Source organism: Macrotis lagotis, chromosome 1, assembly GCF_037893015.1.
Source record: "Macrotis lagotis isolate mMagLag1 chromosome 1, bilby.v1.9.chrom.fasta, whole genome shotgun sequence".
NCBI classification, from domain to species: Eukaryota; Metazoa; Chordata; class Mammalia; order Peramelemorphia; family Peramelidae; genus Macrotis; species Macrotis lagotis.
The window spans coordinates 35,089,539-35,115,224 of record NC_133658.1 but is presented as its reverse complement, the minus strand read 5'-3'; the positions used below and the strand labels follow the sequence as shown (position 1 = coordinate 35,115,224).

The 25,686-nt window shown below is 42.5% G+C and overlaps 1 protein-coding gene across 2 annotated transcripts in view; it reads right to left on the bottom strand.

Annotated features, from left to right (window-relative positions):
- The window catches only part of RMND5A (required for meiotic nuclear division 5 homolog A), a 62,548-nt gene that overhangs the window by 35,747 nt on the left and 1,115 nt on the right, over positions 1-25,686 (bottom strand). For both annotated transcript variants that reach the window (XM_074196999.1, XM_074196988.1), the window contains exon 2: positions 7,811-7,953. In XM_074196999.1, the coding sequence (XP_074053100.1) occupies positions 7,811-7,953 (143 nt within the window). The remainder of the gene's footprint in view (positions 1-7,810; positions 7,954-25,686) is intronic.

The window sequence follows — 25,686 nt, the reverse complement described above, 5'->3', positions numbered from 1 at the left end:
GCGTAGTGGATAAAGCACTGGCCTTGGAGTCAGGAGTACCTGGGTTCAAATCCGGCCTCAGACACTTAATAATTACCTAGCTGTGTGGCCTTGGGCAAGCCACTTAACCCTGTTTGCCTTGCAAAAAAAAAAAAAATACAGGAGAGGGAGAAAGAAATCATAGGCAACACTTTTATTTTAAAAAAAAAACTAATGCCCTGCACATGACTTTTATTTTTAAATTTTAGACCCACCTGAGTGATGGAGTTTCTCCCTGCAGTGACCGACTGACTGTATTCTGGCCTGCAGTCCAATGATTATACTGAGAAGACATCTATGGTCTTACTAGTGAGTATGGAGCTCTGTGGCTAAATCAGGGTTCAAAAATGCTATCAATGTATAATCTATAAGATAAAGTTACACTTTATCTCCTCCTCTAATCCTTTACCTGACCTTTCTCTTAACCACCAATTCCTCTTCCTCCTCAAGACCAAAGACAATTCAATTCTAACCCTAATATAAATCAGCATCCAAAAAGCAGAAACCACCCCAAATGACATTCCCTGGATAAATCTTGATAGATCTAATCTAGTCTCCTCCTTTCCCGATTCTCAGGTGATTTTTTTTTTAAGGCAGTGGGGTGAAGTGGCTTGCCCAATGCCACACAGCCTTTCCCGATTCTCTCCTTTAAACACTTGCACATCTTCCCTCAAGGCAGTCCCAACTCCATTTCACCAGCTGTCCCTTCAGATTCCAATTCTCTCTTTTCTTTTCTCTTATACCTAGACCGCTTAGCCCTCTCTGTCCCATGACAGTATATTAAAATTCCTCTGCCCAGATTCCTAGGCCCATATCATCCATCCAACACTCAATCTCTCTCCTCTCTCCTCTCATTCACTCTCTCTCTCTCTCTCCCTCTCTCTCTCTCTTTCTTTCTCTCCCTGCCCCCTCTCCACCCCTCCCCAAGAGGTGCAGCTAGGTGGCACAGCAGGGAGAACACCAGCCCTGGAGCAGGAGGACCTGAGTTCAAATCCATACTCAGACACTTAATAATTACCTAGCTGTGTGACTTTGGCCGAGTCACTTTAACGCCATTGCCTTAAATAAAAAAAAATTTTAAACAATTTTAAAAAAAATTAAAAAGAATCACTTGCCAAGCCCTTCTAACTCTGAAGAACCTTAAGAATGTTAACCCCCAGAGAAGAAGCCTAGAAATAGAGCCCTGGCAGCCTGGGGTTCTTTACTCTCCACACTCTATCTCCTGACTTTCCTCCTGCCGTTCCCCCCGACCCAGCCTGAAAGTGTGCAGCCAAGGTCCAACCTGGGCTTTTCTCTCGTCTCCCCTTGCAGGGTCCATCTCATGGGCCTCGAGCATCACCACCAGACAAATGGTTCCAAGATCTCACATCAACCACAGTTGAGCTCCAACTGCCTGGTGGACATTTTTAACATCATGTCCCACAGATGTCTCAAACTCTGGCTACTCACAAAGCTGCCACACTACCTCAGGTCCTCATCATTTCTCAAGACTACTGTAATTTTTTTCCTTTTTTTTTAAAAAACAAACTGCAAAAGCCTACCCCTTGGAAGAGAAAGAGGAAAAGAGAGTAGGGGAAACTAAGAAAACTGAAATCTGACAGTAAAGTCCATTCTCCAACATCATCCTCCATATGGCTGCCAAGTCATATTCCTATAGCACAGGTCAAATGACAGCACCCCAATACTCCAAGATCATTAAGATCAAACCTACATCCTTCCATTTGACATTTAAAGAGCTCCAAAAGCCGGCTGCCCCCCCTTCTGTGGATTTATTATGCTCTGCCCCATTGGCACACTTTGGGGTACACTGGCCATTCTGTTGCTTCTCACAGATGTCATGCCATCATCTGGAGGCCTCTGCACATGGACAGTCCTACCTGCCTCCACCTACCAGTCATCCCTGGACTTCAGGACTGCTACTGACCACTCCCTGCCAAAAACATACAATCTAGATTAAAGTCTATATATCTGCTTATTTGTACACGTGGCTCCCCCGCCCCATGTGATCTCCCTGACAGCAGAAGCGCACTTTCTATGGTACCCTAGTGTCCAACTAGCCTGGCCCACAGCAAGGCCTTAATAAGGGTGGGTGGCTTCGGTGACACTTCAGCCATAGACACTTATCTGGCATTTTTCCTTCAAAGTCTATTCGGTGCCCAGCACCCAAACCCAGAGGAAATCACCCAAAAGGGTTTAACTAAGTAGTACTTGGGGACAAGCCTGCCCTGCTGGGTTAATGAAGAGGCAGTTAGTAGAAATAAATGCCTATGGACATAGTTCCATATGGGTTTTTGGAAAAACAAATTTCCCTGCTGTGAATGCTGATACTAAAAAAGATATGAGTCTTCTGGGGGGAGAGGGGAGGGGAATGGGGGGGAACCTTTACAAAATATTGAGAAGTGTCTTTAAGAACTCACTGCCAGGTGGCCTTTCAAGCTAAAAATCATACCTGGCAGAAGATGCTGACCTAAAAATTCACTTTAATCATCATCTGTTTTCTGTTACTATAATTGGCTCCATTATTTCTAGTACTGATGCAACTAAATGATTCCAGAGGCTGATGGGGTCAGCTCATTCACCACCTGTTCTGAAAGGCTTCACGGGATAACTTCTGCTGCTCTGAAATGTAATCCAAAATTCAACAAATAAGAAAGTCTAGCTATTCTGTATTTACTATTATTAACTTTTACAGGCACCTGATGGGACAAATTGGGAAATCGACTTAAAAGTCATTAACTGAAGTCTCTTAGGACTTCATCCCACTTCACCAGTATGCTGAAACCTCAGTAAAAAAAAAAAAAAAAAGAGTAAACCGTAAGGTAACTAGGTTTTCACACCCCAGGAGCAGGCACACCCCACAATCACGCTCCTTCACAAGCAGGAAAATGACACAGCTTTGCTGTGAAAACATTACCAAGGATGCAATCTGGCTCAGAAAGTGTCCACAGTGCTGGAAGCCTTAAAAAGAACCTCCCAGGGTCATGGATTCAGTTGACTGGGATCAACCAAACTAAAAACAACCACTACCCACCCCGCTGTTGACTCACACTGAGACAAATTTCCCCCTCTTTTCAGATGAAGCTCCACATGTATGATTTGAAACCAAATAATACAACTCTCTCTTCCCCTCCAGGCAGACTCCATTGGTCCTAAGCACTTAAATCAGATCTTTGTTTTATCATTTATTTCTCTAAACATTTTGAAAATTTAAGAAAAATTAATTACAAACTAAAATGTAATACTTGCTTTTCCTTTTAAAAGAATGTCTTTATAATGTACCACACATCCAGCTTTCAAACATGAGACTTAGAAGATCTAAGGACATTTGAGCATTACAAGAAAGTTCAAATAAATAGAAAAAATGTCTGCAAACTTTTTAAGGTAATGGGGTTAAGTGACTTGCCCAAGGTCACACAGTTAGGTAATATTAAGTGTCTGTGGCCACATTTGAACTCAGGTCCTCCTGACTCCAAGGCTGGTGATCTATCCACTTTGCCACCTACCTGCCCCCAAACTTTTTAACAGTTAGTTCTTGTCCTTCATTATTGAAGAAGACCAAAACGACATCCTATGCTTGAGACAGATTACAGTGTGTCTGACTATAGGTTTTTTAATAAAGGTTTTATTCATTTTGCGTTTTACAATTTCCCCCCTAATCTTACTTCTCTCCCCCCCCACCCCCCACAGAAGGCAATTTGCCAGTCTACATTATTTCCATGGTATACATGGATCCAAATTGAATGTGATGAGAAATCAGATCCTTAAGGAAGAAACAAAGTATAAGGGACAGCAAGATCAGATAATAAGGTATCAGTTTTTTCTTCCTAAATTAAAGGTAATAGTCCTTGGTCTTTGTTCAAACATCACAGTTCTTTATCTGGATACAGATTGTAATTCTCCATTGCAGACAGCCCCAAATTGTCCCTGGTTGTTGCACTGATGGAATGAGCGATTCCATCAAGGTTGATCATCGCCCCCATGTTGCTGTTAGAGTGTACAATGTTTTTCTGGTGCTGCTCATCTCACTCAGCATCAGTTCATGCAAATCCCTCCAGGCTTCCCTGAATTCCCGTCCCCCTGGTTTCTAATAGAACAACAGTGTTCCCTGACATACATATACCATAGTTTGTTAAGCCATTCCCCCATTCACTTAGTTTCCAATTCTTTGCCACCACAAACAGGGCTGCTAGGAATATTTTTGTACAAGTGATGTTTTTAGCCTTTTTCATTATCTCTTCAGAGTACAGACCCAGTAGTGGTATTGCTGGATCAAATGCACATTTTTGTTGCCCTTTGGGTGCAGTTCCAGACTGCTCTCAAGAAAAGCAGGATGAGTTCACTGCTCCACCAACAGTGTAATAGTGTCCCAGATTTCTCACAACCCTTCCAACAATGATCATTGTCCTTTCTGGTCATATTGGCCAGTCTGAGAGGTGTGAGGTGGTACCTCAGAGATGCTTTAATTTCCATTTCTCTAATAAGTAATGATTTAGAGCAACTTTTCATATGACTAGATCGCTCTGATCTCATCTGTAAATTGCCTTTGCATATCCTTTGACCATTTTCAATTGGGGAATGGCTTGTATTTTTTAATGATTCAGTTCTCTGTATATTTTAGAAAAGAATCCTTTGTCAGAAACATCAGTTGTAAAGATTATTTCCCAGTTTATTACATTTCTTTTGCCCTTGGTTACAGTAGTTTTATCTATGCAAAAGCTTTTAATTTAATGTAATCAAAATCATCTAGTTTGTTTTTAGTGATGTTCTCCATCTCTTCCTTGGTTATAAACTGCTTCCCTTTCCATAGATCTGACAGGTAAACTACTCCATGATTTTCTAGTTTGTTTTTTATGCATAGAGTCTATGTCTATTTGGATCTTATCTTGGTATAGGGTGTGAGGTGCTGGTCTAATCTAAGTTTCTTCCATACTAACTTCCAATTTTCCCAGCAGTTTTTATTGAAGAGCGTTTTTATCCCAATAGCTGGACTCTTTGGGTTTATCAAACAGCAAATTACTCGGGGCGGCTAGGTGGTGCAGTGCATAGAGCACCAGCCCAGGAGTCAGGAGTATCTGAGTTCAAATCTGACCTCAGACACTTAATAATTACCTAGCCCTGTGGACTTGGGCAAGCCACTTAACCCCATTTGCCTTGCAAAAACCTAAAAAAAACAAAAAAACCCAAGAAAAAAACAGCAAATTACTGTAATCATTTCCTGCTATTGCACCTAGTCTATTCTATTGATCCACCACTCTATTTCTTAGCCAATACCAGACAGTTTTGATGACTGATGCTTTATAATATAATTTTAGATCAGGTAGGGCTAAGCCCCCTTCTTTTGCATTTTTCATTGAATCCTTGGAAATTCTTGACTTTTTATTTCTCCATAAGAATTTACTTACAACTTTTTCAAACTCATTAAAGTAATTTTTTGGAATTTTGATTGGTAGGGCACTAAACAGGTAGTTTAGTTTTGGTAGAATTGTCATTTTTATATTAGCTGGACCTATCCATGAGCAGTTGATTTTATTCATGTAAGAAGTGTTTTGTAATTGTTTTCAAAGTTTCTGAGTCTGCCTTGGCAAATAGACTCCCAGGTATTTTATATTTCTGAGGTTACTTTGAATGGAATTATTCTTTCTAGCTCTTCCTGCTGTTATCTTGCTATTGACTGTAACATTTTTAATGAACAATTCAGTCTAATAACATGACCCTCTCAATGAACTTGCCTCTGACCAATGATGCCACCCCAACCCATCCTGACCAACAGTCAGCTGCTCCCATGCTGTCCCCAGGGATCCTGAACTACACATGGTACTCCCTCCATCCTCCCACCCCTAACATGACCAGATCAGCCCACCTCCCCAACTCTGGTCTCTTTTGCTGCTCCCATAGGGCACAAACTTGCTTTGATCTTAAGTCTCAGCCTTTCTCTTTCTTTCCAACTCCAGTTCTCCCCGGCTCCCTTCCCACAGGACTGGTGAGTGTCCCTTTACACTCTTTAAGAAACAGACTCTGCTTTCTCCTGTCCTGATGCACTATGGAGGACCTGGAATAGTTTGGGTTTGCCATTCATAAAGCCACTCTAACCTTTGAGATTTCTCACCCCTTCAGAGTCTGGGGTCTCTTATCTATCTACTCTCTGGAGCTCTCAGGGTCCAGTCTACAGTCTCTCTTCTCATCACCTTCAACAAAAGAAACTTCCACAAACACATTGATCCATCCTCAACTACTCCCAACATCCAGCTCTTGTTGTTTGGCTGACCATTGCACCAGGTCCTTCTCTCCTCCACTAATTCATAGACTTGGCCAAGTTCGTCTTTGTTGTTTCCAAGACACAATTTATCCACCTCATCCTCTTCTTTCCTCTTCTCCTTTTCTTCAATATTTTCCAACATCAGGGTCTTTCCCAACGAGTTGTGTCTTCTCGTTATGAGGCCAAGTATTTCAGCTTTGATCTCCTTGCTGTTCAACAGACCCTCAAGTCTTCTCCAACACCATAATCTGAAAAGCCCACACCCTACTCCTCCCCTCTCTACACAAAGAAGATCATGACCTCCAAAATTCCTTTTCCTGATCATAATTTTTTATCTTTCCCCAGGGGTGTCTGCCAGGAGCTACATGAGGCACAAGGTAACAGGAGCAAGTGTTCCAGCCCAGAGAACAAATGCAGCATATACATAGTACGATGACAGAAGCAGGGGGAGGCCCAGGGCTAGTAAAGGAGGCAGCACCAGCCATCCAGAATCGGCTGTAGTTACAAGAGAAAAGGAAGAAGAGTCTGACAACCCCAGCAGACAGAGCACTTAGAAATGGCTCTACTGGGGGGCAGTCAGTTGTGTCCAAGCTTCCAAAAGAGAAAGAAAGATCTACAAAGCTAGCCTGAAGGTAAGAATGGGGGTAGGCAGCTGGGCTCAATTCACCCCAGGCTGTAGAATAACTAAGAAGGGAGCCCCTGGCCAAATGCTGATAACCAGGTTCAGAGACAGGGTCAAGGAACCCATTCCCTAAGGCACATGAACGCATTATGAAGACTCAAAGACCCTAGATAGGCAAACTTATGTTTCCTAAACCTACCAGGATACAAGTTTTACCACTACCAGGCTACAATAATGAATAGAACAGTGAGGAGCACAAGAAGGACCCTTAATAGATCTACCTCAAGGGTGAAGTGGGAGAAAAGAAATGAACACTCCAGATCACAAAATAACTGTAAAGTTCTGGGTTTTATTGCCATGCCACCAATCACTTGGTTAGTTGGCATGGTCCTTGGAGCTCTTCAATACTGAAGGACAACTAGTAGATTGAGGGAAACAAGAGGTCTAGTTTCCAGTATATTTGCACATAAGATCAGGAAAATGATTTATTGCTAAAATGTCTCTGCCAGTTATATTAGTTTGCCAGTTGTTTGGCTCCCCCCTACCATTCATATCCCTGTGGAAGACTCCCACTTTTTTAAAAGCCAAAAAGGGGTATTGTGGTAGGGGATTTACAGGAAAGAAAGGACTTGGTCCCCCAGGAAGGCTAGTCTAGAAGACCCTCATCCAAAGGAGGAAGGGAGGAGCAGCTAGAAACTTGAAGAGCCTTTGGAGAGAAGATCAATGAGGGAAAGTGGACTTATAAGCCATAGGTGAACCAGATGTCAGTCCACTGCTCACAGTTGGAGGTCCCCAAGGCTACTAGCCCATGGCAAGCCATTCCCCCACATTCTAGGGCCTCTGATTTAGAAGGAGTGACCCTCAAGAAAAGTTACAGGACTTGTAGCTACTAACGCACACAGTAAATAACCTACCTTATCAATGGCTTTTCCAACCCGGGAAACACTGCTGTGGATGTCTTTGTGATCAGAAGCCAGTTTTTGGACTGTGTCCTTTATTCTTTTACAGCACTGTGTCAAAACAAGTGACAGTGTCCCTGATAATTCACCATCTTGGCCTATATGAAGAGAAAATGAATTACTAAAGCAAACCAAATGAAAGTAGCAACTCCCTCAACTTAATGAGGGCAGAACAATTAACTCAAATCATCAATGGTATCATTCTGCCATTTTAAAATAGCAAACAAACCATACTTTTTGAATGATGGCCTAAAGACCATCAAATCTAAGAAAAGGTTGATTTTCTTTTAAGCTATCAATAGGATGGAGTCTGGTGGATCCTGGACAGGAACAAATCCCACCTCTGAGTCTTACTACCTAAGAGACTAAGTCACAAACAATAGTCATCTGTCCCAACTTAGAAGCACAAACTCCCAACCAGCAAGCTCCCCATGTTTAGGAAAGCACTGATCCTTCCCATATGCTTCTTTCAAAAAGGTGAGTTTTTAAAATTAGAGAAGTCACAAGATTTATGCTCCATCTCCCACCATATTTAAAAATTTTTTTCAGCATTTTTCTAATTAGTAATCATTGCCTCATCAAAGTATTTAATGATCATTTCCCAGACAATATTCACTACAAGAATCTTGTTATGCCTTCACATCCCAAAAGAGGGTTTTGTCTTGGTCTGATGGTTTCTATAGCCCTACCCAAGTAAAAAGCAGCACAAAAACCAAAACTTCAAAAAGCAAAAAGCTAGAGGGGTTTCCTCTACTATCCTTCCAGTCACCCAGTTGAAAACCTTCAAAATATCTGTAATTCTTCCCCATTCTCTTTTGCCCCAGGATCCTGATTTTAATCTCTCCCTTTCTCTCTATCCACCCACTATTTAAGATTCTTACATTATCTCTTACCTGGACCTCAAGTCTCTTCCTTCTATAGTCTACCCTGACACATATTTACCAAAGCACAATTACTAACAAGTCACTCACCTCCTCAAAACCATCAGGGGGCTCCCTAACGCCTCTAAAACTACAATACCAATCCTCAGCCTTCACTACTAGGCCCCCTCCCATGCATAGGTTGCTGCAGTTGTGGGCAAGGCTGCTCTCCAAGAGCTCTGTACCCCATGGTTCCTTTGCCTCTCAAGATATCAGGAAAACAGAGACTAGCACACAGAGCCTTCTATCTTTCAAACCACCTGGAGTTTCTATTTTATCAGCAAACACAAGGGTGAAGTTCTGTTCCTTGAGATCTAAACAGCCTCTTCCTACTTCGGTACTTCCAGGACCCAGGCAGCCCAGCCCCGTAGCAGCCAAAGCCCACCTCATGTCTCTCTGCTCCTACCTTTCAGGATCCTCTGTGAGCCTTGCCCTAAGCCCCCCAAATGTTACTGTCCAATCCCTGGAGAGAGAACTATCAGTGACTGAGCAGGGGCAAGCATGCATGGACTTGGCACTTAATAAATGCTGGTTAAGTTTAGCACAGTAAAAAACCCAAAGAAGGGGGAAGACAAGGACTTTGAAAAGACACTCCCTTGTTTTTGAGTGGCAGAAATGTAAAATGACCACATCTAGTCTACTGAATATAGCTCATCTATGCACCATTTCTCAACTCGAATAACTTCTTCAGTAAATAAAATAAATGAAGAATTGACTTTCTGGTAGATTTTCAGCCCTAACCCCAGACTCTAAGGCAACAAAATTTCTGCTCGCCTCCAGGTCTTTGCTCCTCTGTTCCCTATCTTCCTTTACAGCTCTCCGATGTCTTGGGTGATGGCCCTCACCACGGCCTAACATGCTCCCTTCTTTCTCATCTGCCCCAATCATCTGGCACTGTGCCACTATGTTTGGATCCATCACGAGCCGTGCTTTGCCCCTGCACAAAGCAGGTACTCGAAGACTAATGATGGAAGGATAATTAGGTCAAAGATAAGAAGAATGAGCCTGCCACTCCACCACCACAACATGCCATGCTGCCAAGCAGCCAAAGCATTGAGTCCAGCCTGAGCTCCATACCCATCATCCTATCAACTAGAAGGCTCTTGCCCGTAACTGGTCACAGTCATTCTGAAGTATACTCAAATAAGGAGGAGGGTAGCCTTCTGTGTGAGTAACAATCCCCACCGACTATCACAGCTCCTCTCAAATTCTTTAGAGTGAAATCTCCCTGAAAAGTTGGACAGCTGGGAAAGACAAGAATGAGCCTGAGAGGAGGTCGCTAAGTCACATCCCTCAAAGTCCATCTCCCTAAAGCATGTTAAAAATCTTTGGAAGTTTGCTGTTCTTACTCTCCTTTCCCCTTTTCTTTGATTAATGCAGATGCAAGCTATTAGAAGTCTTACTCCTGGGGTGGCTAGGTGGCGTAGTGGATAAAGCACTGGCCTTGGAGTCAGGAGGACCTGAGTTCAAATACTACCTCAGACACTTAATAATTACCTAGCTGTGTGGCCTTGGGCAAGCCACTTAATCCCATTTGCCTTGCAAAAACCTTAAAAAAAAAAGAAGTCTTACTCTTATTTGTTATTTCCTGCTTATTTCCCCCAATCAGTGAAATTTTAAACTTTTATCTCAAACACTATTTTGCATTTTATGCATTAAGGTGCATTTTGTGCAACTTATTTCTGAAAAAGGAGGAGCTCCTCTTTCACCAACAGGGTCTGGGACACAAAAAAAGAGGAAAAGCCAATGGCCAGCACACAGTACAATAAGCGCGTGGGATCAGGGAACCAACTGAAAAGAAAAGCCAGGAAGGATCAGTCAGAGCTGCCATCACATTACGGCACCTTCAGATGGACTAAAGGAAAGATGCCAAGGATTGGCACCATGGGACCTGCAGCCTGAAAAAGCCCCTCTAATGAGGTTTTCTCAGAGAAGAAAACCATTTTCCTTCCACAAGCCGCTTCAGTCTTTTGGATCTTACCACCCCTCTGACCTTCCTCTCCCTGGACCCACCTACCCTGTAGCCTGCTTCCTCCCACACTGGCCAGGGCATCTTCTTCCTCTGGATTTCATGGGGGGGGGGCCTTCCCCCAACCCCTCTCCTCAACCTGCTTCAGTCAGCACAGCAGTGAACAAACCTACAGCTCAACCTATAGCATTTCCAACCTCCAGAATTTCACCCTGGTGGTCCTCACCAGGGTGATTTGAGGTCCCACCAAGAACTTCAAATTCATCATGACCAAAATTAAACTCATCATTTTCCCTTCCTAAATCTGGGAAAAACCTTAGCTTAAAAAGGTCTCTTAGCCCTCCACCCATGCTGGCTGGCTCTTGCCCTAGATCATGGTTGTCAGAGGCCCCTCTCCTCATTGGTCTCCCCAGCTTCCATAAACCTGTCACCTTCATGCAGATGACTCCTGAAGGCACACCTACTCTTTCCTCCCTTCCAAATTTCCCTAGTTCACTCTGGGGGCCACCAGCCTTCCAGCCCCCATCATCCCCCTCCATCCCTCCCCTTCCCACACCCCATATCTAATCAGGTGCCCCCACCCACCCAGGTCAGGTCCTTCTCCTCTTACCTGAACTACTTCAGGAGCCTACTAATTGTTTTTTCTACCTCAAATCTCTCCTTCTTCCTCTCCCTGGACCCACCTACCCTGTAGCCTGCTTCCACTTTCCTCCTTCTGTGCCCACTCTGGCCCTGCCAATCAATCTGCCTTCTTCCTCTTGGTCTCACAGCACCCCATTATCCTCTCTACCTGGAATGTTCTCCCTCTTCTACTTCAAAAAGTCTCTAGTTTTCTTCAAGGAACCACCTCAAGTGTTAGCTTTGGGTGAGGAGTTGTGGCCCTGCCTCACTGGCACCTCTTTACATATTCCTCTAAACCCCACAAAGTAAAATCAAATTTCAGAAATATAGTGAATCTAGATTCAGAGTTGGACACTAGAGCTCTGATATTTTCAGGAATTTTTTCATAATCAATTTTCACCCTCTACCCACAACAGCGCCTCCAATGTCACTCAGCAAACCTGTTCTACTACTGAAAATGAGTCTTGCCCAAGATGACACAAGATGGATGGGCACACTACACTGATTCATTGTTAGGAGAGCTATGACTGGTCCAACCAATTTGGAAAGCAATTTGTAATTATTCCCACACTAAAGCAACTAAAACAAAAATGTCCATGCCCTTTGACCAAGGAATCCTAACACTCAGGAATATGACCAAAAGACGTCAAAGACAGAAAGATCCCACATATACAAAAATATTCATTGCCATATTTTCCCCTTACATTAAAGAACAAAAAAAGGATTGTAAATGAAACAATGAACTTGTTATATAGTTTTTTTTTTAATGAATATTAAATGCAATGTGGGAAGTAAACAAATTGCCATTTGTGTCCCCTTCTAAACTTTCAATTTTTCTTCTCGGTATTTTTATGTTTTCTTGATTCTTTTTTCTTTCTGCATTTCTATCACTTCATATTAATTCACCCCCTCTCCACCAAAGAGAAGCTCTCTCAATTGTGAGGAATATAACCAAAGCAAGTAAGATGCAGTGGACACTGGCAGGTCAGAAACATATGCTTCACTCTGTACTTCTAGACCACCACTTCTCCATATGATCCTATCTGTTGTAGCCAAGGACTGGGACCAAAGTGGGTCACCATCAGTCTGAGAATAGAGAAAGAGACTGATACATAAACAGAATGTAATACCACTGTAATGTGAAAACAACAAATGAGAGATTCAGAGATGCATGGGAAAGTGATATGAAGGGATGCAGAAATAAAATCTCAAAAGAGAACAAAACCAAAATAGTGAGTGGAATAGCCACACAGCTCAAGAGAAGAAAGGAGAAGATGCTCCTTGCCCTATCCTTTCTGTGGAATGAGGAATGCTGCATGTGCCATCCAAACCCAAGCAAGGTGGTCTTTGGTTCTGCAGATCTATTTGGAGCTGTGTGCTCTTTGCTTAATCATCCCTGGTCCAAGGGAAGGCTCTTTTGGCCAAGAAGGGGGGGAAGAAGGGAGAGATGAAGAAAAAGGTGTGGTTTTTTAAAACAAGAGGCAAATAAAAATAATGAAATAGCCAATGTTCAAGCTCCACTGTGAATTTAAATGTATGTGATCATAAATAATAAATCCTCACTTGGAGGACCTGAAGCTGAAAGCATTAAGGGAAGGAAAGAGGGAAGAAGAGTCTGTTCTGAATGGACAACTTTGAATGGCTTGTAAACGAAGTGAAGGGGATCTGGAAATGCAACCTTTTATCATTTCTATTTAAATGCTTCATGGAGAAAAGTGACTTTTACATATACCCAAAACATAAAAAGCATGGTCTAATGCGGTTCCTAATGCAGAAGGGATCTTAAACTGGAATCCATGACTGTGATTTTTTTTAGAAAACGATTCTACTTCAGGTATTAAGAAAAGTTCATTCTGAGGTGCAGAGCCAAGATGGTGGCAGGAGACCCGCCTTTCTTAGGAGCTTTCTCCAAAATATTTCAAAAACCTATTATGACTCTAACTAAATTATTGAGAGACTGAACCCACAGAAAGATCCAAAGAAGAATTCTCCAGTTCAATGTAACTGGAAAACAGTGGGAAGGTTCTGTTCCATGGGGTTGGAGGGGGCAGCAGCGCTCCAGAGGAAATCAAAGGAGCTTCAGCTTTCTGGGAACAACCCCAGAGAGCCTGGGTCCCTGGGAGACCCAGCTCCTGGCAGCAGAAGCAGTTTCCTGATCTACCACCCCAGGGAGCATCAAGCACAACTTGGAAGATCAGCAGGGAGACCTCTGCCAGAGCAAGCACGAAGCCCAAGACAGCATGGCCATGCGTGGCCCTAAGCACAGCCCAGATCCCAGGAAATGGAAGCAGGCCCATGAAGCTGCCCCGCAGGAGCTGGCAGCTGCTCCCTGAGCTCTCAGCCCACAAAAGGTAAGGGGATGGGGGGAAGACTGTTGAGGTCTGTCTTATGTCCCTGGGATAGGACTCCAGAGCTTTGGCCATATTTAGACCCTGGTTGCAGTCTGGGGGCCCCATAGAGCAGGGACCCTCCTCACAGCCCCAGGGCAGCAAGGTGAGTTTGTGACCATTCAACAGACCAGGAGAGCAATCAGAGCTTTACATACTAAGGTCCTTGCAGGAGTGTCCCAATAATACTCAAAAGCTCAGGAAGCACCCCAAAACCAGGCACAGGCTGGGGAAAGGAGTAAACAGAAAAAAAGAACTCAACCATAGGCCAATTACTTTGGTCCCATGGAGGACCAAAATACCCAATCTGAAGATGAGGAAGTCCAAGCTTCTGCATCTAAACACTCCAAGAATTATAGAAGTTGGGCTCAGGCTATGACAGAGCTCAAAAAAGAGTTTGAAAATCAAGTGAGGGAGATAGAAGAAAAATTGGGAAAAGAAATGAGAGATGCAGGAAAAACATGAAAACCAAGTCAACAGTTTAGTCAAGGAGATCCAAAAAAATGCTAAAGAAAATAACATATTAAAAAACCAGTTTAGGTCAAATGGGTAAAACAGTCCAAAAATTTATTGAGAAGAATGTTTTAAAACGCAGAATTGGCCAGATGGAAAAGGAGATAAGAAAGCTCTCTCAGGAAAACAAATCCTTCAGATGTAGAATGCAGCTAAAGAAAACTGATGACTTTGCAAGAAATCAAATCACAATAATTCAACCCCAAAAGAATGAAAAACTAGGAAAAAACAACTGATCTGGAAAACAGATCCAGGAAAGATAATTTAAAAATTATTGGGTTACCTTTAAGTCATGATCAGGAAAAGAGCCTTGATCGTCAATTTTTAAGAATTTCTACAGGAAAATTGCCCTGATATCCTAGAATCAGAGGGTAAAATTGAAATTGAGAGAATCCACCAATCTCCTACTGAAAGAGATCCAAAAAAAAAAAAAAACCCACAACCCCTAGGAATGTTATAGCCAAGTTCCAGAACTCCCAAGTCAAAGAGAAAACTATTCTACTTCAAAATAGCTAGGCAGTTCAGTGGGTACAGTGAATAGAGGGCTGGGCCTAGAGTCAGAACACCTGAGTCATATCCAGCCTCACATATTTCCTGGCTGAGTGACCCTGAGCAAGTCATTTAACTCATCTGCCTTAATCTACAAAAGGGGGATAAGAGTTGTTGTGAGGAACAAAAGAGATTAAATTAAAGCACTCAGCACAGTAACATAAATGTTAGTTATTTATTATTAATAGCAACAGCATGACAACTGGTCATCTTTGAAATTCTATTTTTATTTAATATAGTTTAAAAAATAATTTGAGGAGGACTCCACAAGTTTCAGGCTGCCAAAGGGGTCCAGGACACAAAAAAATGACCATCTTGTGAAACCTGACAGGCTTCCAAGGAGGTTTCATGATTTCCCTTATCCTTTTTTATGGATAATCTCTCCCTTTTCTCTCTCTGTTCTGGGGAGTCATCTTGGATAAATGGTTTCTGCCTTTAGGTTTGTGGTAAATCCTAGAGAATAAATTTCATGTCTCACCTCTGTTTTCTGTCATTGAATCTGAGCCCCACATTTTTAAGTTTTACATTGTATGCACCTGTTTGCTCACTGTCTCTCCCATCAGTCTGGGAACTCCTGGGCATCTGAGACCCTAATCTGACCTAGAAGAATAAGACAGGATAGAATTGAGAGAGATCCTAGAGGGAGAATTTACAGGTCTTCCCATGTGACTTAATGCAATAAAACTGAGACAGAAAAGAATCAAATGTTCTTTTCCATCTCCTTCTCTCCAGTCTCATTTCTCTGCAATGCTCTGCAGAGACCAAGGACAGTGAAATGAGTTCAGAAAGCTGCCACTCACTACCCCATTCATCAAGAGTTTAGGGAGCACCTACTATGTGACAGGCAGCCAGTGGGTGACTGAGCTCACAGAGCAGCTGGTCTGTGGGCAGGGACTCACCTTCCTGGGTTTCTAGTCCAGCCCCCAGACCCTGGCAAGTCCCTTCACCCTGTGAGCCCTAGTTTCCTTATTTGTAAAATGAACTGGAGAAGGAAATGTCAAAGCCCTCCACTATCTCTGCCAAAAAAATCCCCAAATGAGGTCACAGAAAGTTGGACACGATCGAAACGACCCAACAACAACGTGCTGGGTCCAATAGAGGCACTGGGCCCCCTCCTCGCAGGCCTGGCTTGGGGGACAAAGACAAGCTCACAGACCATTAGCAAAAGGGGAGTTAACAAATGGAAAGAGGAATGTGGACTGTCCTGAGATACAACCCAAACAATGACTCATTAAACAATAGCAATTCTATTAACTGGACAGCAAACTGCAGAATGATTGATGATGATGATGATGATGATGATGATGATGATGATGATGATGATATGAGCTCACATTTATGGAACAATTTGTGAAACAGTATCTTCACTGATCCTCACAACAACCCTAGGAGGAATTATTATCTTTATTTTACAAATGAAGAAACTGAAGCCAAAGATGTTTAAGTGATTTGCCCAGGGTTATACAGTATTTATCTGAGGTCAAATTTGAACTCCAACCCAGAGCTTCACCATCTAGCTGCCTAACTACCTTCTTCAAAAGAAAAACTTCAACTCACTAAACTATCAAACCCAGAGTCTTCTATCTAAAAAACTATCTCCTCCTTACTCAGTAGATTAAGCTGCCTAGGGACATTAAGCTATTAAAATTTAAAGCTGCACTACGACTTTTCAGACATCCTGTGCCACATACATATATGTCCAAGGCTATTTTACTATAGACATCCAAATTAAGATATAAACCCATCAACAAGCCTCTTGACTCTTGAAGAAGTTCTCTTCAGAGCCTTCAAAAGTCTCCAGGTCCCTATTCTGGATGTTCCTGGCAAAAGCACAGAAACCTTTCAAAAGAAAGACACTTCAATCTTCCACTGGGAGATTTAAACAGGTCCACATCGCAAGAGCATTACAGTCCACTGTAGTATCTCTGAAAAAATAGACCCCAACTCTCCAGGCCATCTGTTGGCACCTTTCATTTTTTAAAAAGGTTGATTTGTACTTCTAAAAATGCCATCATCATTCAGCTAAGTAGGATTACAATCTCCCTACTTTACCACATCAAAAAGTCAAGAGCTGGGCTCCTCCCATAGAAGCTAGGCACACCATCCAAACTACAATAATTCATTGGGTTTTTGTCTCCTATTTTACAGCTATGTTCAGTCATCCCACTGGATCCCATTCTCTCTTTTCTAAGAATTAAAGAAAAAAAGTAAAACAAAAAAAAGGTTTCTATTTTCTTCAATAAGTGGTTACAGAAAAAAAAAATTACTCTGATAAAATACAATTGCTAAAAAATACCAAAAAGCACATGTATGTATGAAAGGAGTGTTAATATGATCAAAAATTTATATTTCAAAACCAAGTATTAACATCTTTTGCCAAAGAGAACCATTAAGTTTTCCCAGTAAAAATAGGGTCAAAAATATTTATCTGACATAGTTATAGAAATTTTAGCTATAAGACAAATACTAGCAATAAGAAAAGAACAAAATTAAAACGTAAACATCAAAGAAAAAAAGACATTTTCAGTTGATATAAAATGCTTAGTTAAAAAAAACTCAGAGAATCAGATAGGAAACCTATTAAGACTATTAATATCTTAAGTAAGGTAGCAAAATACAAGTCAATAGAATTTATCAACACTTTAATAAACACAAACAAAAAAAAAGAAATTGCAGGCATAAAAATTATCCTGTATCCTAAAACAAGGCATCTATAGATATAAAAAAAAACCTTCGAAATTCTCTCCATACAGAAATAAAGAAATTAAAAGTTGAAGAGAAATTCACCGTTCATAGTTGGGCCTTGCCAATATAATAAAAACAACAATACTATATAAAACCTTTTAGGTATTGAGGGATGATGAGAGAGAGACAGACAGACAAACAGAAACAGAGACACAGACAGAGGACAAAAAGATGTCATCACTGTAACAGGGTGCCAGTGTCCAATGAGCTCATGAGGCTTTACTATGACTCTTTTTACTAAACTTTCACAGAAAAATACCTTCCATAGAATAGTAGGTCTGTTTAACATGATATATAATTAGGCACAGTCCATAGGTAAAAAATGAAGCAAGGGATGATTCATTTCATTAGCATCTTCTCTTGACCTTTCACTTTTTGCATCTTTTTTTCTTGATTCCCAATCACTGAAGACATTGCTTTAACATCAAGTGAGTTTGCAGCTCTGTAGTCTGATTTGGAAGACAGAGATTCTTCAGCTGAACTGGCCACATTAGGGTGTGCCAGAGTCCTCTCTGTTGTGCTTGCTTGGCTCCTGGGAGAGCTTTTTAGGGGAGGTGCTCCCAACCTGTAATCAATCGAAGGATTTACAGCAGATAATAACTGAAATTATTGGATGCACTCCCTAGGTCTCCAGATGTAAAGTTGCAGGATCTCTATTCTCAGTTGAGAGTCAGAAATCATGTCTCTGATTCCATCATCTGGCTCCTCCTGAGGCTGGTTTTTCAAATCACCCTCAGACTTGGTCAGAGATACAGGGGGCTCCTCACTGATCACACTTCTTGGCTCATTAAGGTGGTATTTGAAGTCCCTTGTAGGGTCTTCCTTCAGGATGGAAACTGGCTGGCACATTAGTCACATAGCTGAAGGCAGAGCGGGAAGATGGTAAATGAGCAGAATGGGGTCAAGAAGTGGGCAGTGATGGTCCCTGAAGAACCTGGGGTGTGAGCTGAACCCTGAAGTTCCTTTCCATCCAATGTAGGCCACAGTTTCAAGTGGACCAATTCTCACTTAGGCCTTAACATTTTGCAAACTGCAATGATGCCTTCAACACATCTGTCATAGCCTCCTCCAAGAACCACCTCGCTCTGCAGGGCATCTCTTTGTCCCCTTCAGGCAGGGCTTTGCTTCGGCATTCCCATGGCAACTTCCACTGCGTAGCCATCAGACCCTTCCACTATCTTTAAAGTATTTCATGTTTGTTCCAGTTGAGTCTGGGCAGATTCCAACTGCATTAGCTTGTTTGTGGTCTGGTCCAGGTGGAGTGGAGCTATCTGGGATGCAGCTCCCATTTATCCTGAGCTACTGCAGTTCTGCTTGGCTCCTAGACAACAGCCCCAGCTTTGACATGGCGCCCATGCTAGATGGTCCCAGGACAGTGTCGCCCATCTCTCAAAAGAGATTCCTAGGTTCTTCAGAGAAAACTTGAGAGTACCCATAGCGCTTCTTCTGACTGCCTGGGAGTGTCTGCCCTGAGTTCTCTTTTAGCAAACACAGGCTTGGCAGTTGAAATGGTCAACCCATCAGAATTGTGCTCTTTGAAGGAGAGTTGGAATGCCTGGCAACTCAACTCAACTCAACTCAAGCAAAGACCTCAGGGTCTGGTCTCCTCTCCTGCCAGGTGATCTTCCTAAGACAATTTAAATGGAAGCAATTCCTTTTCCTGAACTGGTGCTGACAGACTGTCCAGTTTCCCCACACCTACAACAATGAGGTCAGCACAACAGCTCTGTGGACCTTCAGTTTAGCAAAGCAGTCTAATTCCTCTGCTCTCCCACACTTTCCTTCAGTCTCTCAAACACTGGGCTAGCTCTGGAAATGCATGCCTCGACTTCATCTCTACATGGACTGGCAAGCTAAGTAGACTTGTTTACAGGATTTAACATTTCTCCTCTTGCTGCAACATATAGAAGGCGTGGTGCTGGTTGATGAGAACCTGTTTTCTTGGTGTTAACTGGTAGGCCAAAATTGGCACAAGGAACAGAGAATCAATCCATATTCTGCTGCATCTCAGCCTCAGAGTGCATCTCCCTCCACTTTAGTCTTGGCTTGTCACCTTTTCACATTAAATAACTTGACCATTCTCAAGGTAGCTGGCCTTGATGCTGTTTTCATCACTGTTGAAGGCATCATGCTCAAAAGCTTAGAAACAAGCATACAACCTTGCTCCATTCCACTGATGACTGGGAAAATTTAAGAGTTCTATCCATTATCCAGCACCCATGAACAATACTGCCATGGAACTGATGTAAAATTTTGATAAACTTCTCCAAGAAACCAAAAGTTGACATAATTTTCTACAAGCCCTCATAACTGACAAATATCCAAAGCCTTGATTAGATTGGTGAGCATAGCCTACAGATCTCCAGTCTGCTCCTGGCAATTCTCCTGGAAGTTGAGCAACAAGAACCATTCTTTGGTTCTTTCTGAAGACTTGCTCTCAGGTAAATAGCTATCTTCCAGGTGGAAGGATTAACCTATTAATAAGCAGGATTCTGGCAAGAATTTTACCAACAATGACAGAAAAAGAGAACAAGAGAGATGGATGGGAAAAAAAACAGGAAAATAGAATGAACTAGATAAGGAAAAAATAGATATGCACCAAAGCAAGCTTGATGAGCCCAAGAATGCTATTCTTAGGGAAGGATTCCCCTTAAGACCAGAAATGGAATACTATAAGCTTCTGGCAAGATTATACTCAGGTCATCATCTTATACTTCATACAATAGGATGTTACCTCTGCATAAAAATGTCAAACTACAAAGAGAAAGGGACAAATCAGGGCTCTTCCACAACTGTATCAAGTGAGAGAATTCTTAACTTATCAAATGACAGAAGACATTTGAGTCAATTTTGACTAACTTATGAAAGAAACTTTAAGAATAAAATCAATGAAGGTAAAATTAGAGAAAACAGAGAATTTTAAAAGGTGAAATATTTACAACAAAGATTACCAAAGGCACTTATTCAAAACATATTGGGAATTAAAACAATATATCTAAAATAGCAGAGCTCTTCAATTAAGAGGTCAAAGTATATTAAGTTTTCAAGAGAATTGAAAATTATAAACAACCATATGAAAACACACCACAAATTACTAATGATAAAAATTAAAACAACTTTGATATTTTCCTTAAAATCATGCAAACTGACAAAGAATCAGTGGGGGGGGGGGGGGCACTGGGACAAGCAGGCAGATCACAGTGGTAAAGTTATGAAACGGCCCAGTGCAAGTAACCAAACCAGGTCCCTCAACCAGGCAATCCCATCAGGGGCTTACTCATCCCAAGGAAGGCAAAGGTTCATTATATACCAAAATGAAGTACTGTGAGGGAAATGAACCTGAAAACCTTCCTGGCTAAAAACAAATCTGTAAGACAAGTGGGAAACATAATAGCTCAGTAAAAAGTTGAACAAAAAGCCAAGAAAAGAGCCCAATATACATAAGTCCAACAAGATAAATGAAAACATCAGTAAAAAGAATTCCAACTCCAGAGTCAAAAAAAAAAAAACCAACAAGGGTCCTGGAGAAAAGATAATACAACCCACTTTACTCTCCAGCAATGAGGCCAAGGATTAACTACTTATCAAATAGAGGCTATGAGATGTTTTTGTTTAATTTTTCTTTTTGGTCAGAAGGGAGAGTTCAAACTAGATTGGAGGAAGAGAGGGGGAAGCAGCAAAAAAGAAACCTTTAGTAAGGAAAATTTACAAAACTAATTTTTAACATATAAATTTAAGCTGTTGATAGTATCTATCAATACTACAGGATCAAGGATGTGCTGGTAAATGGTTAACAACTGACTCTCCAGAAAAGAAACCATACAACAATATACCTTTAAGTTTAATTTGCAATATTACTATTTTCTCTATTACTGGTCAAAGTCTAGACTCTCAACAAACAAAAATTCAGTCCTGATTTGGGACCAGTGAGGATCTTTTTCTCGAACTCCTCATTTACTCATCTCTTCTCCTCTCCTCCCCAATATACACTCCTGAATCAGCTCCTTCACCTTCTCTTCTCCACAGAAAAGCTCTACAAATCAGCTCCAATCCTTTCCCTCTTCACGAGCTCCCTCCTGTCTTCCAAATGTACCTATCTGCCCAATCCTGAGAAACCTCCAACAACAGCCCTCAACCCAGGTCCTGTTTCTCTCCTCCACTTCACTTCCTGAATGCTTTCCAATTCCTGTCTTCTGATTGAAAAGACACTGCTCTTTCAAAAGTTCAATTATTTCCTCATCATCAAATCAAATCATCTTGGATCTTACTGACCGATCTCCTTTCTTTTGACATACTATTCTGGTTTCCCTTTTTTATTTCTGAGTTAACTAACTCCTATTTTCTTCTCGTGTGAGGCTACAACTGTTGTGTGTTTGTGTGTATGTGTGTGTGTCTTGCCCCCCTTGAGCATGGATCCCTTTCTCAAAATAACGTTTCTAAGTACATGAAGTACATCAGATTCCAAGGGAAACCAATTATGTATTGGTGAAATAGTTAACAAAATATTTTTAATAAGCCAACTTCACAGGAATACCTGGGACTCAATGAAACTCGGGTTAAGAATCTCTATTTTCTACCTCCTCTATTAGCAGCTTCCATTCTCACCGCAATTTCCACTCTCCCCTTCCAAATCTGTGCCTCTACCCCTACTCAAATGGAACAAGGCATCTAGAAAACTAGACCTCCCCTCTCTGGGGAAGAGGCCGGCCAAGCTGAGCTTCAACTCTGACTCTAGACGGATGTGCCTCCCAGACATGAACACTTGCAGGTACCTCAAACTCAATTCATTCAATGATTTTCCCCCAAATACTTCCTGACTTCCCTTTTATTTGTCAAATAGGATAATAGAAAAGTATTTATTGAGAATTTACTTCATGGGCTTTCCCCTGCACACACATCTGACCATGAAGCCTCCTCCTGCCCCAAAGAATCACATTGGCCTCCTAGTTTTCCAAGGCCTATCTCGCATCCAAGTTGTACTGCAGTTGGGCTCCACAATCTTCGGTGGCTCCCCAGAGCCACCTCCACTTCTCAACCCTCCTTCTTCTCAATCTACTTCAATTCTACCTGGGTCAAAATCCCATCCCCATCGTCCATGAAGACTGCTACGTTTCCTGGCTCATTCCAGCCAGCTCCCCTACATTCTCCTTGAACTCCTAGTATGCTTTTGGCTAACAGCCATGCACTGCCCTGGGACCCATCATGTTCTGGGTCCTTAGGGGAGGGTCTACTCCAGCTCCCCAGTTAGGTAGCCAGGCTCCATTGCAACTTGCAAAAGGGTTAAAAAAAAAAAAAGCAAAGGACTTATTATTGGTTGTATGAATGAACAGCACGGAATATGTATGTTCTAGTAAATGGCCAAGATACTCAAGTACATTTAATAGGGACATTCTGTTCCTCTCAAGGAAAAAGCCTCTTGCATCATTTATATCATGCTTTTAAGTTTGCAAGTACTTTAGAAATATCTCATTTGATCCTCACAACAATCCTGGGAGGTAGGTGTTACTATTATTCCTATTTTACAGATAAGAAAACCGAGGGAGACCAGTTAAGTGACCTATCCAGGGTCATACAGCTAACAATCATCTGTGGTCAGGGCTTCCTGACTCCAAGTTCAATACTTTATCCACTGCTTTTTTCCTTAAATGTTTTTTTAAAATCCTACTTCGGTGTCTCATTATGTTTTTACTGACCACAAGTTTTGACTGGTACGACCAAGTTAGAAGGGTTTAGGATGTATAGGCCCAACAACAGGCTATGGTCAGCCTATCAAAATAGAGAGAAGCTCCATCACCAATGTGCCGGCTGGCCACTGGTGAGGAACTCGGTCCCGCATGGTCACCCTCTGCTTCTGCATAGGAGGCAGAGTAATTGTGGTTTGAGGACCATCCATAATGTGAACTTCCAGACAGAAGGGAAATGACCTCAAGGATAGATTAAGGCAAAGATACATCTATTGGGGAAACCTGCTTTTCTTGACTATACTTATTTTATAAGTCCTATTTTTTGGAGGGAAGGGGGTTGGGATTAGTGGGAGAGAGAAAAGTCAGAGCTGAAACTAAGGAGCAGTTGAATTTTTTTTAAACCATGAACCAACAGCTGGGGCTCTGAATATAAATACTACCTGCAGCAGTGAAGTCTGCAAATTTGGACATTCTCCTTATAAATGAAAGCAGAGGGCAATAGCTGAGTCCATTAATCAAGGAAAAACTTCAAAGATGGCCTGTGGGCTGCTAGTCATATCCTCAGGCTATCAAAAAATTCAAGGAGGGCCCTTAACACATGGTTCAGCCCAAGCAGCTGGGACAAACTCAGGGGGTATGAATGAGAGCGGTGCACACCCACAAGAGGCAGGGTGGGCGCAGTCCACATCATTTGAGCAATACCAACAAAGAGTTGTGCCTTACACTGGATCCTGCCAGGTCCTTATCAGAGGAAGTAATGAAGTTATCAATTATATTCAACTTTGCACTAATTGAAGTTCTAATTAAACAAAATATAGTGACTGGTTCCAGCCCAATGGAAAAATACCAGGTGAATTTGAATAATACACCATGGTGGGATTCATTAGGCCCCCACAAGGGACCTGGCTGTGCTAATTAGGGAAATAACCTGTAATACCACACAAACCTAAGGGAGAAATGATTCTATGGTTGGGGAAATAACAGGTCAATGATTAAGTGAAGTCATCTTAAATCCAGAGTCATAAATGAAAAACACATTCTCACATTTGTTCATCTACAAGTTCCCCTTGGAAAGACCTCTCCTCTCAAAGAACACTGGTGATGGAAGAGACACATCGTCTCAAGTCTCAGAGCCCTCTTCTGCAGAGTCCAAGACTCACAGAGGAAAGTTGACCCACTAAGGCCCAGAGCAAGGTATCAGTGAGGTTGGGGAAGTGGGTGTTTGAACCTACCCTCTGATCTTGTGCCCCTGCCACCGTATCACCTCTGGCATGGGGACCTCAGCCAGGGCAAAGTCATTGACCTCTGGTCATCATTCCTGGCTGAAAAAGGATCTAATTTTACTACCTCCTCCCTTCCAGGAGGGTAAAATGACCATGAGTCCAAAAAGCCATCATTCAAATGGAAGGAAGTGCCAGTCCCATGGTGGCCAGGTAGGAGCATGGTGGCTAAGGTCAAGAGGAAAGGGTCATCCCTAGAGCCAAGAACCTGAGAGCTGGGAATGGATCAGTTGGCTAGCCAAGAGCAGAGCTACCTCAGGAGATTATAAGGCACCCTCAAGGAGTTATTTAAATAGCAAGTATTGTGACAGAGGCTAATGGGATGAGTCAGACAAGACACCTACAGAAACCTTCCGGGGATGCCCAGGTGAAGGACAGGGTCCTAGCATTCTTCGACATCTTGAGCTCCACACTTGGCCGCCCCCTCAGACATTTCACACGCATCCAGAACACTGATTTAAGCCGAAGCACCCGTGGATTCACAAAACACGACCCTAAGTTCCTCCCACCCTGCCTGACTCTTAAAGGCTTTCCCAAGTAGGGTGCTGCTGCAATTTTGAAATAATTCCATGGTAGAGTCACCAAAGAATTTCAAAATACTTAACCACCACCCAGCTTGTCCAAGGCGTCTAACAGCTGCGACAATGAGGCCAAGGGTGGGGAGGGCGGACCAAGGTGGTCAGGGCAGCTGCTTTACCACAGGTCAAAGGCGGGAGGCCAGGAAAAGGATCTGTTTGTACCAAAATATTCTTAGCAGCTCTTCTTGAGGCTGCTAAACGCTAAAGTTGAGGGGGTGCCTGGTTATCGGGCAACGGCGGAACAGCTGTTAGAAAAATGGAGCGGGATGACTCCAGAAAAACCTAGAAAGACTTCCAAGAGCTGATGCGCGGAAGCCACCAGGAGCAGGAGGGCACCGCGGCCAGGCACCCTCAGCCCTTCTCCTTTTATCCTAGGCTCCTGGGCGATCACTAGGCCGGACCCAGGGGCACCCCTCGCACAGGGAGCTGGGGGCCAGGCCGGCGGGGTCCTCCGGGGCAGGTGCCTGGCCCAGCACACGGGACTGCTTGCACATACATGTGCCCGTGCACACGCACACACGCGCGCACACACATGCACACACACACCCCAGGGACCTGCGATTTAACGAGACAAGCGGCCAAGTG